This window comes from Echiichthys vipera, assembly GCF_963691815.1.
Source record: "Echiichthys vipera genome assembly, chromosome: 17".
NCBI classification, from domain to species: domain Eukaryota; kingdom Metazoa; phylum Chordata; class Actinopteri; order Perciformes; family Trachinidae; genus Echiichthys; species Echiichthys vipera.
The window spans coordinates 2,654,545-2,674,003 of NC_139842.1; the positions used below are offsets into that span (position 1 = coordinate 2,654,545).

A 19,459-nucleotide genomic window follows, 5' to 3' on the forward strand; every position below is an offset into this window, starting at 1 on the left:
TACACAATAACAAAATAACAAAATGTGTAAGAGGGGCTCATTGACTGAACCCTGTCCTCTGGGGCTGCAGAGAGAGTCTCACCCGATAGAGGAGGGATGAATTCACTGAAAACCAGAGTAAGAGAGAGAGAGACAGAGAGAGAGAGCACGTCAAACAGCTGCTAGCTGATGGGTGTAAATAAGGAGAAACAAAGGTTGTCACGGTAGCAGGATTTTGAACTTCCATACAATAGTATATTTAAAAAATTGGATCGTTTGCACACAGTCCCGGTACAAAACAAGTGAAAACACACCGTGATTTTCTCCTGTTTCATCTCTGCAGCCTCAGGTTGAACATCTGACTCCAGATCTGAATACTTTGGATACTGTTGAATGTGGATATCGTATCGCTTTGAAACACGTTAATAAAAAGCATCGTTACTTCGTAAAAAAGAAGCAAACTTCTGACAACTTTATAAGAAACAGTAAAAGAAAAGTATAAAGAGAACCACAGTCCAGGGCTGCAACTGGAGATGCACCGATCCCACACTTGGATCGGATATCGGCTCCGATACTGACTCATTATCTGGATATCGGATGAATGAGGCCGATCCAGTCATTTCTCTTTTATTTACATCAAACACAGCGATCTAGTCACTTCACTTCTATGTTTGCAACACCGGTTAGGGTTTTACATTACATTTAAAAGTGTTATTTCTTTCTTTTTGCTGCTAATGTGCACTTTATTTGTTAATAAATAATATTCAGTACATTTATACATGTTTAATTTTTTACCTGTTTTTCTAAATAAGGCTGAATGTTTATGTCAGGCCTGAAGCCCTCACTCACATGGACAGGCGTACGCTTCATTCATTCAACGGTAGGATCGGGTCGGTATCAGGTATCGGCCGATGCGCTCAGCCCAGGTATCAGATTGGATCAGAAAGAATTGGATTGGTGCATCTCCAGCTGCAACTAAGTACGTTCATGATAAATGCATTTTTTGGCGTTTCTCTCTGATTTAGAGTCTAAGAGGAGCACAAACAGTCCAAAACCCAAATATGAAACCGGCTGAAACCAGATAATGTGCTGCTTTTCTTGGGGGGTTGAAAAGTGACCAAAGGCATTCATTGATAGTTGCCAGTTAACTGTTGGTCACTTGTGTAATGGATGAATCCCTGCGGCTCTGCGGCGGCGGCGGCTCTCGCTGCTGTGTGGGCCACAACGCAGCTTTAAGAGCATTTTCATTCGCGACAAGGTTTGTGTGGTAAACACACAACCCCTCGACACTTCACATGAATGACAGTAAACAACACAGGATCTCTGGCTGCCCCAGCCCCCCCAGCCCCCCAAGCCCCTGAGCAGAAAGGGGTCACACACAAACACAGCATCTGACCGGCTCTTCATTTGTTCAAAGCAGCCCATTCAAACAGGATCATCAACAGACAGAAAATCTTGTTTCCAAGGCTGTCGCCATGGCTCTGGCCGTGTTATTTGGGAGGGAGATCAGGACACTGCTGACGACTCAGCTGACTTCCAGCACACACAGCTTCACAGAGGCGCCAGGTTGTAATTAACACTTTGCAGATTACGTTTACAGGACCAACACGGTCTGCCTGAGTTTTATTACCGCCTGGGTTGTACCTCTGCCCTCCGGGGATACAAAACACTCTCTGTTTGACGTTGGCCTGTCCTGTGTGAGAACGTTTGACAGCTTTTGGCCATGGCGAGAGTCTCCTAGCTGCTCACTGTTCTTCAGAGATAATGAGAATCTCCGCTCGCTCCTGCCAGTTTTCCAGCTTTGGTTGGATGAAGCTACACGCCGCAGTCTGACACTATTAATCTATTTCTGTCCCCCCAATACGCGGCTTTCATTTATTTATTTGAGCTCACGCTGTTGGCCTAACAGTCTTATTAGAGGCAAAGTGAAACTAATCCATTTCTTGGCAGCGGGCGGCAGACAGCTGGGCAGTGAGCAGTCGCGACAAAGTGGCTGATATAATTGCGCTGTAATCACTTTCATGCAGCTCCTCTGCTTCTTCTCAGAGGACATGCAGTGCGACAGGTCAACATGCTACGGTAATAAAGCGACGGGCCTCACAATACGAGAGCCGAGTCATTCAGCTTTCATCAAACGTGCGATTTAGTGCACACAGACGTGCACAGTGTGTAGAAAAACAAACACAAAACAGCTTCAGTCTGACGGACCCGAGGGGTTTTTTGGATCAACTATTTTAGGAACTCTTGATGTCGAAACTGTCGAAACGGATTCCTGTGTGTCCGTCTCGTGGATCTAAATATATCAGATAAAAGCCGAGCTAATGTCCTGTGCTAATATTAGCCCTTGTTAACATGCCGAACACTTGTGCTTTTTAATCACGGCCCACAGCAGCGGGGTAGCGCGCTGTAGCCATCCTCACCGAGAACAGGAAGAGGAGGAACCGAGCGAGTTGAGTGCAGCTGTGGAAAACATCTGTACCACTAGATGGCAGATATCCCCGAAATACTTCGGTGCGGTCGCGTACGATTCAGCAGCTGTCGTTAATGTTCCTTCAATGAAAACTCAAAACTGATGGCTTCCACTTGTGTCGGACAAAATAAGTCATTTCGTTCAAATCCAAAAACAAGACGTGCTTCACACACTGAATCACCCTGCGGCAAATTACCACTGAAGGCTGTCAACAACGAACTGGGGTAAATACTATGGCGATGGTTTATTAGAGATCGGAATACAAAGAGGTGTCAGTCTGGACGGAAAAAGCCTGGGTTTCCCATTTATCTCCCCAACCCGCACTCGTGTGTCTCAAACACTTCACACTGAATTAAACTGAAGTGGAAACCTGCTTTCTAGACGAGCAGCTACTTCTTTCCACGCCATGGCTGGGCGATAAATCTGACCTCTCCCAATCTCTGCCGCCTGCTTCCCTTGTTCTTCTTCCCTCTGTGTCGAGGGCAGCGCTACGTTCCTTTGCTTGGAGAAGTTTTGGATCTGCAGAGCACTTGACAAAATGCCCTCGAGCGTGGTACACTCCCAGAGAAGATGCTCAGGGGCAAACAATGGGTACCTCCCATTCTTTGTAATGATAAAACATGCTTTTTAACTAGGAAATCTGCCTCAAAGCTCTTGAATTATCTAGAGATTATCCAGAAGAGCTGTGTGTGAGAAAGCAAATGTCTGTTGTTGGACTAGACATTAAACAGACTTTACCCTCTCAGCTCCTTTGTACAAAGTCTGTGTAATGTCTGATTGAGCCCGTCTGTGAATACAGCAGCTCGCAGTACGGAGAGTCACAGCGAGCGAGTGGACGTGTTGATGATGTTTCTATCATGAAGAAAACAAACCTCTGAGAGCGATTTACACCAAGACACCAACGGAAATGTCTTACTGGAGAGACGACACGATTTAGGAGCTTTTGTAGGTAACGACCTACGCCGAAATCATCAGACAAATTCAAAGGACGGCAACAGACTTGATTGTTTATGATCCAACTACGAACCGGCCACGTGATCGCAATGTAATCCATGTCCTGTCCTCCCTCCTACCCGTCGGAGTCTGTTCTATCAACTTGATCCAATCGTCCTCGCCTACGGGAGTCGCCATCTTGTCAGACTTTGACTCCGCCTCATTTCCTCTTACCAAAATAGGGCATGTATGTGACGTTGGGGGGAGGGGCATAAGTCCATCTGGCTGAAGTTTACCTCCGAGGAGAAGTGAAGTAGTCAATGAGAAACTGCTCTATTATGAAACCTAGCCCCTAGTGGACACTCAGAGAACTGCAGTTTTTAGCACTTCCATAACGAATTAACCAGGAAGTCGCTGTGGTGGGGGCTATTATTAAATATAGCTTTTTAAGGATTCTACATATTCAACCTTTAATTACTTAAAAAATGGTTAAACATTTTGGGAAATGCACTTCTTGGTGTTCCTTGAATGAGTACCACTGTGACTGAGTGAGTTAATTAAGAAAGGAGCCGGAGTCGTAAAGAGATTAGCTTAGCTTAGCATAAAAACTGGAAGCAGAGGTAAAACAGTTAGCCTGGTTCTCTTCAAAGTGGAAAGAAAAAGACTACCAACACCTACAGCTCACTAATTATCATGTTGAATCTTGTTTGTTATACTTGAAAAAAAATGTCAATTTGTGGTTTAAGGAGGAGTTAAATGCTGGGACTATTTCGTGACAAGCAACAACTATAGAAATGCCTTCAAAACCAAATTCATGCATCATTTGACCCTGCAGGTCAAATAAGAGTTTCAGTTTTCCAGCTCAACAGAATTAAACCTCACTGCTGAAACCAGGGATTGTGCCTTAAGTAGGCACCCATCGCGCTCATTAAACATACAGTATTACCACGACATGTTTGTGCAGCGCCTTGACAGAGTGCAATTATATCAGCAACCCACAGGCGTGTTAATAAGGGTTCCCTGTCATCAGGATGGAGACGTGAGGTTGGTTTGGTCTCAGTTTTTGGTGCTGGAGGGGTTTTGCTCCTGATAACCTTTATGTTTTACAAACCTTTGGTAATCCTTCTTCTGAGCGCGGCTGCCAACTCTCAGCTGATCTCAGGTTGTCGCATGCATTCACATTCTTTTTCTCACTCTGAGACGACAACGTGGTGAAAGTCTCAGGAGACAAGGCCTGTCCTGTGGACGTTTCTGATCAACTATTTTCCCTTTGCCCTCTTCTTTTTCCTCTGCACTATTTGTTGCAACATTACCTCCTGCCCCTGCAGCAAAACAGCACTGAGTTGGGTCTGTTGTCCTTCATCGGTCGACAGTAGACTGTCAGCATCATGAGGTATGCCAGCGAACTCAGACAAACTTGAAATGTGGAAATGTTTATTTAAAGTTCCACTGGTGAAGATCATGGATCTTAGTAGAAAGCATCTCACTAAAGCCCCTCTGGCTGATCACTTAAGCCTAAAGAGTGATATGTAGGCTAGCAAAAGGCCCATGCTGCCAAGCAAGCACTGCTGTTTTATGAAAGGAATACATTTTACAAAAAGCTGGAGTCCTTCGTACATCATCCATCCTACCAGAGCAGGACTCCTGGCAGACCTGGACATGATAATAAGATGCGAGTTCACCTGTAGTGATACTTCGCAAGCTCCCACACTGAACAACGCTTGGAGTGTATCCATTCATTGTTCAACATCCAGGAAAGCTGACAAAATTATCCCCGGTTTCCCAGCAGACACCTTGCCTCCCATCACCCTAATACTAGCAGGAATCCCAAGTACTGTGAATTGCTCTGCACCACTGAGCCAAAACCTCTGGCCGAGGATGAAGACCTTAAGATTCAAGACAAGATTCTAGATGCACAACTAATCCAGCAAGATGGGAAGCTTCCAGCTTCATTCGGGCTATTTGGTTGCTTGTCATGTTTCCATCTTCCTCATAGTTTTTCCTGTTTGTTTGTTTGCTTGTTGTCCTTTTTTGGTTTTATTACCAACAGCAGAGAATGAAAGAAAATGTCATAGATCCAAACCAACTCTGTGGTTACATGCTCGACCTACATGACAGCCCAAATTGTGCTTTTTTAATAAGAATTTGTCATGTGTCGTAATTATCATGTTATAAAACATTATTATTAAATCTCTTGAATGAAACACTGAGTAATCTAAACAGATATCTGCATAAGAATGTAGATTTTGTAGGTAACATGACAGAAAGGTGCTTGCAGGTCGCTAAGAAGCACTTTGAAACCCTGCCTGTGGGTTTTGTTTCTGTGACAACGACATTGACATTAACATTAGCTAGCTAGGTAGCTAGCTTCATACTACGTTATAGAGGGCTGAATACAAGGTGTAAAACAAGCAGACAATGCGTGAGGTGATGAAAGCACAAAACTCACCAGCAACATTAAGTGTACGGCTGATCTGCTCCCACAAATGTTTGTTTATTTGACTGGTTGGTTGATTGGTTGGTAAGTTGGTTGTTTGTTTGTTTGTGTGGTTAGTTGGTTGGTTGGTTGGTTGGTTGGATGTTTGTGTGGTCGGTTGGTTGGTTGGTTGGTTGATTACATGTTTGTTTGAGTAGTTGGTTGGTTGGTTGTTTCGTGGGGTTGATTGGTTGTTTTGCATGGTTGATTGATTGGTTGCGTGGTTGGTTGGTTGGTAAGTTTGTTGGTTGGTTGGTTGGATGTTTGAGTGGTTGGTTGGTTGTTTGTTGTAAAACACATCATGATTGGTCGATGTCTTTATTTGCGGTGCTCAAGGCCCGGAAAATCAACTTTGATCCGTAAAAAAACTACACTTTTCTTCGTGTAATAATCGCGATCTGTGTGATTGCAGTCGTAAGGAAACAGTTCTGGTGCTAATTAATCTCACGAAAAAAACACGCCCACGGTGTGTGTAAAGGCCTTACTCTCTCTCCTCAGTGCGCGTCTCCCAGTTTCTAGAGCACGGCCCAGATGTGCCGTTACTGTCGTCTCAAATTAAAAGCCCTCGCACAGTCTTGTAATTGCGACTTCATGACATTTAATAAAATCTTGTGGGGCGCCGCCTCGGGATGTACATTGAGGAAACCCTTTGTAGGTGACCTTATAAATCCCTGGAGGGGAATTAAATAAATGTGTAATAGTTCCCTGACAAGGATTTTCAACTAGAAGTGCTTCGGAGCGGCCGCACGAATAAGGTGGCGTGCTCTGCAAAAAGATTTCTCTATGCGACCCCATACGCCCTATCCTCATTGGGGACTACTGAGAAAATATGCCGGCACTCCAGGAAAGAAAACGACTGCTGTCCCCACCTATACATCTTAAACAATGTGAGCATTATCAATTCAAACATCTTAATCTGCGCTGGGTTTTATCATTCAGCAACCATCCTGCGGGCAGGTCCTCCGCGCCCTGAGTAGGATAGTATTTTAGAAACCAGAGCAGCACTTCGTGGCATTACTTTCTGGAGTTATTGTAGGTGAGACGCTAAATCAAAGAGAGGTGGATCTGGCAACAATTTGCAGAGATCCTGAAGTACATCTGAGAATCTCGCAGACCTCCAGAAAACTCTTTAGATACTTGACATCTGATCAAACCCCAGCCAAGTGTGAACAGAGTGAATTAATAAATATCCTTGGGTGGCTTGGTTGTGTGAGATAACAGGATGATAGCACTTGGGGAAAGGGTTAACGGGAATTTGCTGGAGGCTTGAGAGGTGCCAGTGGAGGGGCTGCTCGGGAGAAACAGGGAGATACGGCAGGGAAATGATGGACGGCTCACACGCCAGCCATTGTGAGAAAATTAGGCTAGTTGCCGCCAACTGAGGCAGAGTGGCGGCCAGCCAAAGCCTCAGGAGAACAAAGGCCCAGGATCCCCTGTGTGTGAGTGAGAGCCGGCCTGCCCGTGGAGCCCCTAACCTTCATATTTACATGTGACGCTCAAGAGTTAATTGCAGTGAATTCCTGCGCTTAGTGCGAAGTGGGGGCCGTTGTTGCTTTATTTTACATAACAAACAAACTGTTTCTACTGCCTCTGCTCTCTGTTTCCAAGGAACTTGAACCCAAGACGCAAAAAAGCTTTTGAACTCTTCCAAATCACATTACGAGAAGAAACTCCTCACCCAAAATGAATAAACTATGAATAATCGCTTGTTATACGGTTGTTTTGTGGTTCAGGAATAGAAGAGGTAGAAGTTTAAAAGTTTAAAGTTTTATCACAAAGACAATTATGTTGAGAACAACTGGAAGCAGGACGGTAATACCCGATAATGTTCCAGTTATTTATTCTGTGTTATCGTGGAGCTTTTCGTCTGGCGTTGGTGGCACTCTGAGGAAAACAGGAAAGTTCCACACATTCCTCCAATTACCCTGTGTTTTGGGGAAAAGATTTGTATTTGTTTCAGCCCCTCAGGAAAATGTTCATGTGTGCACTTTCAGCCGCAGGAGAGCGAAGAGGCCCCTTTAACAAACCAGACCTCATCCTCACAGTAGTTGATGGACAAAAGCCAAAATGTGTCAGGGTTGCTACAGTTCCTGATCTTTCCTAAACGAACAGTGCCCTCTCGACTCTCTAGACTTGGCAGAGCCGGCCAGTGCACATCAAAGTAGGGTCTGACCTTGCATACCAGATGAGGTTTGGATTAACGAGCTCTGGACATCAAACAGCAGGATCACTCCCCACAAGTCATCAAAACCAAGCCTGGTGAAATTTACAGCGGACAAAAATGCAGGAAAAATCAACATCAACCTTGCCACGCATCTCAGTTTGAACATCGTGACCAGGACGGGGCGCAGCGGCTGCAGCAGCAGAGAGGATATTTCAAAAGCCTCCAATTATCTGATGTGTGGGAGAGCACAATGAACTGGGCCGCACGCCAAACAGCATCCTTTACCAAACAAATAAAACTTTTGACAGGACGTGTCTGCCTTTCAGAGGACTGCAAACCAACAAACTGCTGAGGCGGGGCAGCGATAAGCGCTTCTCATATTCAGTGCGCACTGATTTCCCTAACTTGATCTAACAAATGAAATTCATACTTTGATAGCAGAATACTGGTTGAAGTAAAGTTTGGTTTGTACAAAGCCGATGTATTAAATTATATTAAAAGGTACCAGGATTTAAAAACCCCAAAGGACACTTCCCTTTACATTTTAGCAGTTTATCCCATAAGAGTTTTACCAGATATCAAAGGGTTTAGGTTTAAAGTCAGGCAGCGGAACAAGTCATTTGTTTTTGCTGCAGATCCTGAAATTAAAGGATTTATTAAGACATGCAAGTGTTCAAAGGAGATGTGATCATATTTCAAATGAGGATAACGGAGAAGACTTTTGGAAAAGTTCTCCTCGAAGGCACTGGTAGCAGGTAGGTGTTTGTAGGGATGTTCTGATGCTATTTTAGTTTTGGTTTTTTGAACATACTGACACCATGGGGCCTAAAAATACTTTCCCCCATTGACTTTTATGGTGCAGACACGTCGATAAATCTGTGGATGGATTTTTGAGCATCACACACCTCTTGAAATGACTTGTGTCAGTATCAGAATTTGATTTATTCAGTTCGATAACATTTAGAAAAGTCACAGTTAAATAATTGAATCCCTGTTAAAGTTTAACCTGACTCTCGCCAGATGAATTTGGTTACTCCTCGCTTCACGCTCCATAGCGAAGTGATTTCAGGAGTTTGGACCTTATCAAAAATCCTTGCATATGATTGGATAAACCACTTGTCCGCCACCTTTATTGACGTGCTACATCAACCACTCACATCAAAACCAAACCGTGACGCTGACGAGAGCGACGCAGGGAAAAGCGAAACGCAGTCGGGAGAAAGGCGAAAACATGGTTCCACCGACAAAAGCCTTCAGAGCCGTTCTCTGGTGTTCTTTTAAAAGAGAAATATTCGCTAGATTGGACTCAACGGATGAAACATCAGCATCGATATTGACGCCTGCTTCCTCGATGCGAGCCGCCATTGTTGTCTGATTCACAACAGTCACTTCAACTATCAATATACTGTAGTCCTATAGTAAGAATGATCCATTAGCAACACATTAACGTAACTGTATCACCTGTATCACCATCATTCGCTGGTATTATTCCTATCCAGACGGATCTGGTCTTCCGCATTTTCCGATCGCCTTGAGAATAGTAGCATTTATTTACTTCTAAGAATCGGCAAGTGAAATTTCATATTTGTACATTAACGTTTTCGTGTCAGATTAGTAAAATAAAGTGACGTTGATAAGAGAAAGCAGTCTGGACGTTTGGGCGACGCTCAGCCTGAGCGGCTCAGGTGGTGGTTTACATTAAAAATGGAAATTAATTATGACTTTACGCTTTATTTTGGAGCCGTTAAAGCACGTCATTTTATTGTGAAGGACTGAAAGATGGTCCTGAATGTATTGTCAACATTGATGTTAATGTGGACGACCAGCAACTCCCAGTGTTTACGGAGAGGAGATCGGGGTGTCCGACTAGAGCCGAGAGGAGCACACGGCTAGCACCGGTGTTAGCATCCATTTGACCACTTGCTTCACTCATCCATCTGGGATCGCTCCATAGCAAAGTAATTTCAGGAGGCTGGGCCTTATCAAAAATCCTTGCATATGATTGGATAAACCACTTGTCCGCCACCTTTATTGACGTGCTACATCAACCACTCACATCAAAACCAAACCGTGACGCTGATGAGAGCGATGCAGGGAAAAGCCAAACCAAGTCGGGAGAAAGTCGAAAACATGGTTCCACCGACAAAAGCCTTCAGAGCCGTTCTCTGGTGTTCTTTTAAAGGACAAATATTCGTTAGATTGGACTCAACGGATGAAACAGCAGCATCGATATTGACGCCTGCTTCCTCGATGCAAGCCGCCATTGTTGTCTGATTCACAACAGTCACTTCTCTGCTACCTCACATCTATATAAACCCCGCCCGGCGGTCCTGATTGGCTCGACCACCTGAAATCACTTTCCAGTGAAGTGATCCAAGATGGTTGAGTGGAGCCCAACCATTGGTTGAGTGGAGCCCAACCGGAGGAAGTCTCTCAGGCACCTGCTCGAGGGGGCCCCCAGGTATTTTTAAACATGGTTGATGAATTTTTTTCATTTATCAAATTTATTGACAGGATTGATGTTAATGTGGACAACCAGCAGCTCCCAGTGTTTACAGCGAGGAGATCGGGGTGTCCGACTAGGGCTGAGAGGAGCATGCGGCTAATTCACCGTTGTTAGCGTCCTTTTGACCACTCATGTAAACACAAAGATAAATCAGGCCGTTAACACAATATATGGTTACAAAGATAAGAAGTTAGACTTTAGTTTAACACCATTAAATAAACTCTAAGCATTACAACATAATTTATATCGGTAGGTGAAACAGAAAGTTTAATTAAGACCGTCCCACTGGTGACACAGATCCACTAGCTAGCTAGCTAGTATAAAGGCTAGCTTTGTTGGCAGGAACTGATCGCAAAAACAACTAAATTAAAAATCATTAAATCACAACACAGCTATTATAAAAAGTATATACTGGAAATTGAAGAGTAGAAATAAAGAAACTTGGCATTTGTTCAGCCACAGATGGGACAAAATGGCGGATGTGACAATATCAGTTAAACAGGACCTGCTATGGAACTGTGGTTGCTATTAGCAACAGAACTCCCAACTGAAACCAACTGCCGGTGGCTGAACACGCAAAGGTCACACTGAACAGGCGCGCAGGCATAAAACGCTCCATTTAAACACTAAACTAACAGACGGGAACCAAAACGAAGCATTTGTTGGCCCAGCGTCAGGTTCACATGTGAGCTGTGTGAACTCCAGAAACAGCTGTTGGCTGTTCCACTGGGGAGCGAACACCTGCCTTCATTCAGCGACGCTTCCCCGAGGCCTCCGCCGCAGCCACAGCTGGACATCTGGACAGCCACCACCGTATATTTGACCATATTGACAGATGTACGAAGGGAAATCACTCAGGTCATTAAAGCAGGGGTTGTCTTCACTGACATACTAATGAAATGTAAGTTAAAATAGGTCAGAGAGGTTTATGACGGATCACAGTTCGCAGATTTAAACCAAATCAAAAGGCTTCATTACCTGGAGTCACATACACAACAAAATCTTCCACATGTGCTCACTGGGCTCCCATGATATCAGTGCAGGAACACCACAGACGGTCACAAGTGTGCTTCAGATGAACACCGCAGACACCCACGCGAAGGTCCCTGGTTTTATAGACGGACAGAAAAATCATTCAAGCGCTCGGGAGATGTTTTACACGACATATGAAGTAGGGGGTCCATGCCCCTTAAAAATACATATGCATGGACACATGTACGAGTCATATATTGTATGCATACATCATCCAGTTATGTTTGTCTGGAATGTCCCATTTTAAGATTGTTACGTAGAAATACGTTTATATATTAACACATGAACACATAAGGAGTGATCGTGACGTCTCAAAATGACGTCAACGTGACATAAATAATTCCAATGCAGGGTCAACATATGCTCTAATCTGTGAATGTCCGTCCATCCATGCTTTCAAAGTGGTTTCGATGATGTATCTCACATGAAAAGAGTCTCACAGCGGCAGTTTCTCTTTCTGTGAAGATCAAAAGGTATTTTCCAGCTTTCATCACTGCATAAAAGCACAAAACGTTGGGTATCATTTTATGAGAGAGCCGTGGTCCAGTAAAGAGGTCGAACATGTATTCAGAGCGCTCCAACCTGATCATTACAGCACATCCTTTCATGTGCTCGACTGCTCGAATTTGTCATTTTCATTAAACAAACATCATCTCGGCCGTCGGACTTCTACAAACCTTTAGCTGGCACGTTCGGCTTGTTATTGTTTTCTTAATGAAGGTGCCACAAAGACTACCTTTGGCCTATTAATGAGCCAGCCCGGGTTATTAAAACGCATTTTATCATCTGTAAGGAAAAATGAACCACTTATGTTTGATATTGTTGGCAAAGCTAACAAGGAGACGTTTGCTTTGATCAGGGAAATATCTGAACCCTGTAGGAAAATTTAATCAGCAACAAGGTTTTGGCTTCAGAACATCTCCGCGGAAAAAAAGGAAAGTTGATTAGGTTGAAGGGGGGGGGCGAGCCCATACCCAAAGAGATCATTAAGTTAATGGATGACTGGTGGCTAAAAGCCTTACGTTGTGGGGTATCTCGGAGGGTAGAGATGTGTGGACAGCCTGAGGACGCTGAGCGACCACGCTGTGAGAGCCGAGGGCCAGCTCAGAAGTGACGAAGGGCATTAGCAGCCCTGCATCCTCCAGTCTGCAGCTGGTATTAGCAGGCACCGGGCGCTCTGTCAACGCGTGGTACTCCACACACAAATCATCTGACCGGCGTCAGCACTTTGCCTGCACTTACAGCAGCAGAACTGAGGGAGACGTGGACAGAAACTTGTATTTCTCAGACGTGATAAGAAACACAAGGTTAAATCTCGGTTTCACAAATAATCATTGAGATATTGGAACGTTTGCAGTGAGCCGACTACCGGGCGTGTCCCATTATCCTGGCCAAAATGATTGTGACTCATGATATTATAACGGGTAATCATCGAAATACACCTACAACTTTAAAAAGGCACTAACACACACACACACACACAGGAATCTCCTGATTTGCTTTGCATTTAGTTAAGAGACAAATGTATTTTATTGCATCAAAGACATTTTTTTAATTCACTTAAATGTGTCAAAACATTACAAAGGTTAGGACACTTTTCTTGTTTTTTAGCTAAAAACAAACAATCTTAAATAAGGTGATCATGAATCATAAACAGTCATAAGGCCCCGCTGATAGAAAATGTCTTAAAAGGTCAGTGTGCGGACCCCAGGAAGCATAGCCAATACTTACGCTAGTGCTAATGGCCCTATGACGTATAGTACGTCATAGGGCTGCCCCCAAATAGTCAATTAAGCACGTCATCAACGCGTGTGACGTGTTACGGCGTGATGATGTATAGGCAGCAAGAAGCATTCGCCGAGGCCCAGGTAGTGTGAGGACAAACGGGCCTGGAGGGGGGGACAAGGACCCTGAAGCACGGGGCACGGGACAGAAGCACAGTGGGAGTGCGCCCTTAGAGGAAAAAACGAAGTAAACTGAAGTCAACGCACCGGTCAGGTCACTCATGAAGATATTCATGATCATCACGATGATGCAAAATCATCAAAATTAACTTATCGTGAGTGTTTTTTATTGAAATCCATGATAAAAATCATTATTGTCCCCTCCCTGACTACACAGGGAATCAAAACTACACAGGGAAGGATGCTTGTTATGTAAAATAAGACAAATTCAGGTGTAAACATAATAGAAGTAATAAGAAAGCATTATGTGCTGTGTATCTTTCCCAGGGCAGCTGTTAACGCACTAGCCTTTAATCCTTTAACGCCCCTCGCTGTGACACACCAAACCTGAAATAGGTGCATAACCACAGAGCTTGTCATCTGTAAAGGCCTGACCATCGTGAGCTTTATGCAACAGGACAAAGTGTATCACAGGAAAGACAAGAGGATCACTGTCACACGCCGAGCGTCCGACACATACGCATGCATCCAGGGCTATTTATTGTGTCTGTTTAAGCCGGACGGTGGAGATCTTCGCCCTTAGGTTGCTATCCGGTGACAAGCACAGGGATTTGTCTGCTGCGTGTGTACGTGCGGAGCTGGCTCTGAGGCTAAGGAGCATCATTACGGACTAAACACAAGTGAAACAAAACACAGAGGCTTTCTGGTGCCCCACAGTCTACCCCACTGAGGCAGGGGAAGAACAGAGGGAGGGGGGAGTGTGTGTAGCGAGTGGGAGAGAGAAGCAGCAAAAAATCTCAGACAATTAGAGCAACTCATTTATTGAAAACTATTATTTTCACTTCTTAAATTCTTCGTGACCTCGGCGGTGGCTCCGTCTTTACAAACTCACGTCGACGGGGCCGACTGCGTCCAAACCCGCAGAACTTTAGATTCTGGGGAAGATCCCAGAGTTTCCAAAAAAACGTCAGTTTGAATTTCGGGGGAGACGCTAATAAAACAACGCAGGAGAAATTCACGATATGTCCCTTTAATGTGACGTCGCTGCTGAAAAATGAGGTGGTTTTTTTCTAGAAAATGTAAAAGAAACTCGAGGGGAAGAGTTCAAGAGTTGCAGAGATGAACTGGCAGATCCAGAGTCAGGAGAAATGGCGTTTATGTGGTGGTGGTAGTAAGACGAGAGGAAGGTACCCGCCTGCCAAATGTGAAGCAATCAGTGAGTACACAGCGGTGGAGGACGCACTCGTATCTCTGTCTTCACCACCACACTGTCGACGGACAAGACTTGTACTTTTAGAGAAGGATTTATTCAAAATAAACGTACGTGTGTATTAAAATGCAGCTCATTTTAACTACTTTACACACAGCTGAGTAGAGCTTTAGTAGATACGGTTGCAGGTTTAAGGTTTTCAAAAGAATCAACACTTTAAATGATGCATTCAATCGTATCCAAGTATTAAAGCTATTGCAATCTCAATTATGCTTAATTATTATACTTTTACACTGCATTTCACAGAAATACTGCACTTTATACTCCACTCTGTTGACAGCTGTGGTTACCAGTCACTTTGCAGATGAATATTTTACACTGAAATCATGTTAAAATTATAAAATATGGTGCAGGTTCAACTCCCCGACAGTATAAAACGGTTTTCCCCTGACGTTAGCATGTAGCTACATGTAACCTAGCAGTGAACGACTGAGGAGAAATGTTATTGCAGCACTTTCTTCCACCAAAAATCACATTTAAGACTTCTGAACCAAAAAAAAAACATTTTCGAGCAGAAATGTGATCTGAAAATGGGGGAAATCAACATCTGCAACCAAGTTCGCAGCTTAAATGTTAGCATGTAGCTTAGTTAGCAGTGATATGACTTTAGAGAAATGTTACAGCAGCACTTTCTTCCGTCAAAAATCACCCTTAAAGGTTTCTGAACAAAAAGAAAAAGACACAATCGAACGTTTTCGAGCAGAAATGTGATAAATGGGGGAAATTCAACACCTGCAGCCAAGATTTAAACTTCCCCTCACGTTAGCATGTAGCTACATGTAACCTAGCAGTGAACGACTGAGGAAAAACGTTATTGCAGCACTTTCTTCCACCAAAAATCACAAATTAAGTTATTAATCAACATCTGCAACCAAGTTCGCAGCTTTCCTGATGTTAGCATGTAGCTACATGTAACTTAGTTAGCTAAGGAATGAATGTAAATGTACGTTATATCAGCACTTTCTTCCGTATTGAAGGCGTTTAAACCACAAAAAATGAGACAGTTGAAGATTTTCCAGCAGGAATTACATCACAAAGTTAACACCAACCAAGACGCAGCTCCCCGACAGTTTAAAACCGTTTCAATTAGCTCTGCCTCTTCCAGCAACATCAACATGTTTATGCAACATCATAGTCGTGCTTTTTGTTAATGAATGATCATTAGTATCTTTATTGATCCTTTTCCAATTAGTTCCAGTACCGTAGGTTGTGTATCAATAAGTAATCTTCCATTATTGGTTTAATTAGTACTTTGACTTTGGATACTTTAAATACATTTTACCAATAATACTTCTGTACTTTTACTTAAGTCAAAATTTACATTGTGGACCATTTCTATAATTATTATCATAGGAATTTCTACTTTACGTAAAGTATGTAAAACACATTGGCACGTCTTCCACCACTGATTTGAAGACACTGTATATTATAAGTTGATGTTTTGCATCTAAACTATGCATCTATAAATAGTAACTGTAACTGCTGCAAATGTAGAGGAATAAAAACGACAATATTTACATCTGAAGTGGAGTTAAAGTGGATTTTGTTCTTCTTCTGTTGTTATTTTTGCGTCACTTGTCGGTCCTTTAAATCTAAATTCATTTCTCTTCTCAGTAACGAACCACCGGACACAGGGGTGTGTTTTATAACTCTGAGTCATATGAAAGACTCAGATCCATCACATTTGACATAAAGGTTGCACAGATTCAGTGTTAACGGCATGTGGAGCATCAGCCTCCACTGCAGCTCAGCTCCTGCTAGTTTAGGCACCGAGGTAATTTCCCCTGCTGCAGCTGCAGTTAAGCTGCATTCAATATGGTCGTTAATGCAAAATATCACCAAAAGATGCAAAATAACTAAAAACAGATGCAAAACCACCACAAAAAGATGCAAAATAACTAAAAACAGATGCAAAACCACCACAAAAAGATGCAAAATGACTAAAAATAGATGCAACAGCACCGCAAAAAGATGCAAAATGACTAAAAATAGATGCAAAACCAACACAAAAAGATGCAAAATGACTAAAAATAGATGCAAAACCAGCACAAAAAGATGCAAAATGACTAGAAATAGATGCAAAATCACCACAAAAAGATGCAAAATGACTAAAAATAGACGCAAAACCACCACAAAAAGATGCAAAATGCATCTAAACTATGCATCTACAAATATCATAGGAATTTCTACTTTACAAAGTATGTAAAACACATTGGCACGTCTTCCACCACTGATTTGAAGACACTGTATGTTATAAGTAGATGTTTTGCATCTAAACTATGAATCTACAAATAGTAACTCTAACTGTTGTGCAAATGTAGAGGAATAAAAATGACAATATTGACATCTGAAGTGGAGTTAAAGTGGATTTTGTTCTTTTTCTGTTGTTATTTTTGCGTCACTTGTCGGTCCTTTAAATCTAAATTCATTTATCTTCTCAGGAAAGACCCAGCGGACACAGGGGGGTGTATGTTTTATAACGCAGAGTCATATGAAAGACTCAGATCCATCACATTTGACATAAAGGTTGCACAGATTCAGTGTTAACGGCATGTGGAGCATCAGCCTCCACTGCAGCTCGGCTCCTGCTGGGCTGCAAATGGGGAGGAGGGTCGGTGGAGATGAAAGCACGGGAGCCGTTAACAGCTGCTGATTCCTTCAATCACTGAATCTCCGCGCCTTCCTTTATCAGTGTGTAACGGTCTGATGTGTGGCTGACACGTTTATAGTGATAAGAGAGGGTTGTTCGAGCGGAGGCCTGCAGAGAGCTGCTCACCACATGTTGTCTATAAATCAAATATTGGAATATTGTGTAATAAATCAAACATCCACCTCCAGTTCAACACCAAACCCTCTGTTGTGTCTAGAACCACTGGTGTCACCACTAGACACCGTGATGCAGCATCTGAAGACATGTAAAAAGTTTCCGTTGCATGTGTGGTGTCAGCGTGAGAGCTTCACACACTGGGGCAGGTGAAGAGAAGGGATCACAGGCAGGAAGAGACAAAGCATCCAGGGTCATTTCAGTGTCGTTTTATTGTACGAATATAAAGAATAAATAGCACATTTTCCTTAATTTACAGGATAAAACAAGTCACCGGCTGTGTCAGTTAGCCACGTTTGAACTCTGAGGTCCAGCTGCTTTCTCCAAATGTGGGAAAAGAACCAGCAACGTGGCTCTTTATGCGCCATATCTCCATAAATACAAAACATATAACCAATAATCTCCGCGGATAAAGTAGGCTCTGGTTACAAATAATACTGACTCTGTACAGGGAGCTCTCTATAACTGCATGGCACCGCATATACAGACAATACATTCCTACACTCGGTAGTGCACGTGAAAGAAGAATCACAAAAATAATGAGCTTATAATTTATTATTTAGAGTCTTTGTTTTGTTTTGTTTTGTTTTGTTCAGCTCGAGCAGGAGCACTTGCAGTCTGTGATGATCGGGTACTGCACGGGTATCCAGGCGCACTTCAGCCCCCCTTTCCTCTGCACGCACCTCCATCTCAGTATCGTCAGGTGGGTCGAGTTCGCGGGTTTACACACCATCCCCTCCGGAACCGAACACGACCGTTTGCTGAGGCAGCCGCCCGCCCGCACGAACCGCGGCCAGAACCGGTTCCCCAAGTCGGTCCACGTGTACACGACCGGGCAGAACGAGTACGCCCACAGCCACTGCTGCAGCCGCCGCTTCAGTTTCTTACTGGGCTTGTGCTTCTTGCCGAATTGCGCGTCGAAATCCACCGCTCGGATCTCTTTGGGCAGCACTCCGCCGGGCTTTTGGACCTCGGAGTCATCGAGCTCGTCGTTGCCGGCGTATTTGTCCTCCGCGGGCGCCGACACGGACAGATAGCGGCTGTCAAAGTCCCCCAGCGCGCTCTTCAGCTCGGTCTCGTTAAGGTCCCGCTCCTTGGGGTCGAACACGGGGTCCGGGTCCTCTTTTAATTCCACAAGCGGCAGGCTGTCACTCGGGATGGGGCGCAGAAGGTAGTAGTGCTGACAGATCCCCCTGTCCATGAGAAGCCCGAGGGAGAGCACCAGCAGATACATGGCTACGCACTGCTGAGGCTGATCCATGCCGGTGGGGAGGTCAGTGCGCACGGGGAAGCTGCGAAAAGGGACACTTTCTTGTGCGCAATTACGCGTGAGCCGTATCCAAACGTGCGTCTCGATCGCTCCTTAAATCTTTCCCATGATGAAAAATCCGTGACAGAAATGAAAAAGTGGATCCGCAGCAGCATCAGTGGAAACAGTTGATGACAAAGCGCGTGACAAAGCTCAGATCTCTCCTCGGGCTCCGTGCGCGCGGGCTCGGCATGATGCTCCCCCCTTGACTCCCGTACAGAAAAAGCGCTGAGTGGAACCCGCGGCCTCCGTTATATTCTCCACACGGAGCGTGACGTAATCCGCGAACCCCTCTTTGAATGTGGGTTTGTTGTCTAGGAGGAGATCCCCAATACCTCCTTCTTCCACCGCGCTGAGGAGGGGTGATGATGGTGGTGGAGGAGGTAAGGGAGGCGGGAGTGTGCTGGGAGAGGAGACGCCCCCTGTCGGTTTTCCAGACATCCTTAAATCAGTCTCACAGTGGCAATGACTGTTCGACTCTTTCATGTGGAGAGTGCTTCTGCTGGAGCTCCAGTACAAAAGGGAGCCTCCAGGAACACCCAAAACTTAGTGTCCAACACTCACTCAAGCACAACACAACAACTTTCAGCCA

The 19,459-nt window shown here is 44.1% G+C and overlaps 1 protein-coding gene across 1 annotated transcript; it reads right to left on the minus strand.

Annotated features, from left to right (window-relative positions):
- Window positions 1–18,071: 18,071 nt before the first annotated feature.
- On the minus strand, window positions 18,072–19,114 carry nog1 (noggin 1). The gene has a single exon (XM_083931995.1). It carries the CDS (start codon window positions 18,817–18,819, stop codon window positions 18,151–18,153), a length of 669 nt encoding a protein of 222 aa, XP_083788121.1. The 5' UTR covers window positions 18,820–19,114; the 3' UTR covers window positions 18,072–18,150.
- Window positions 19,115–19,459: the final 345 nt, after the last annotated feature.

Excerpts from the sequence above, each read along its gene's own strand:
- nog1 (XM_083931995.1), bottom strand. The coding sequence starts at position 18,819 with ATGGATCAGCCTCAGCAGTGCGTAGCCATGTATCTGCTGGTGCTCTCC.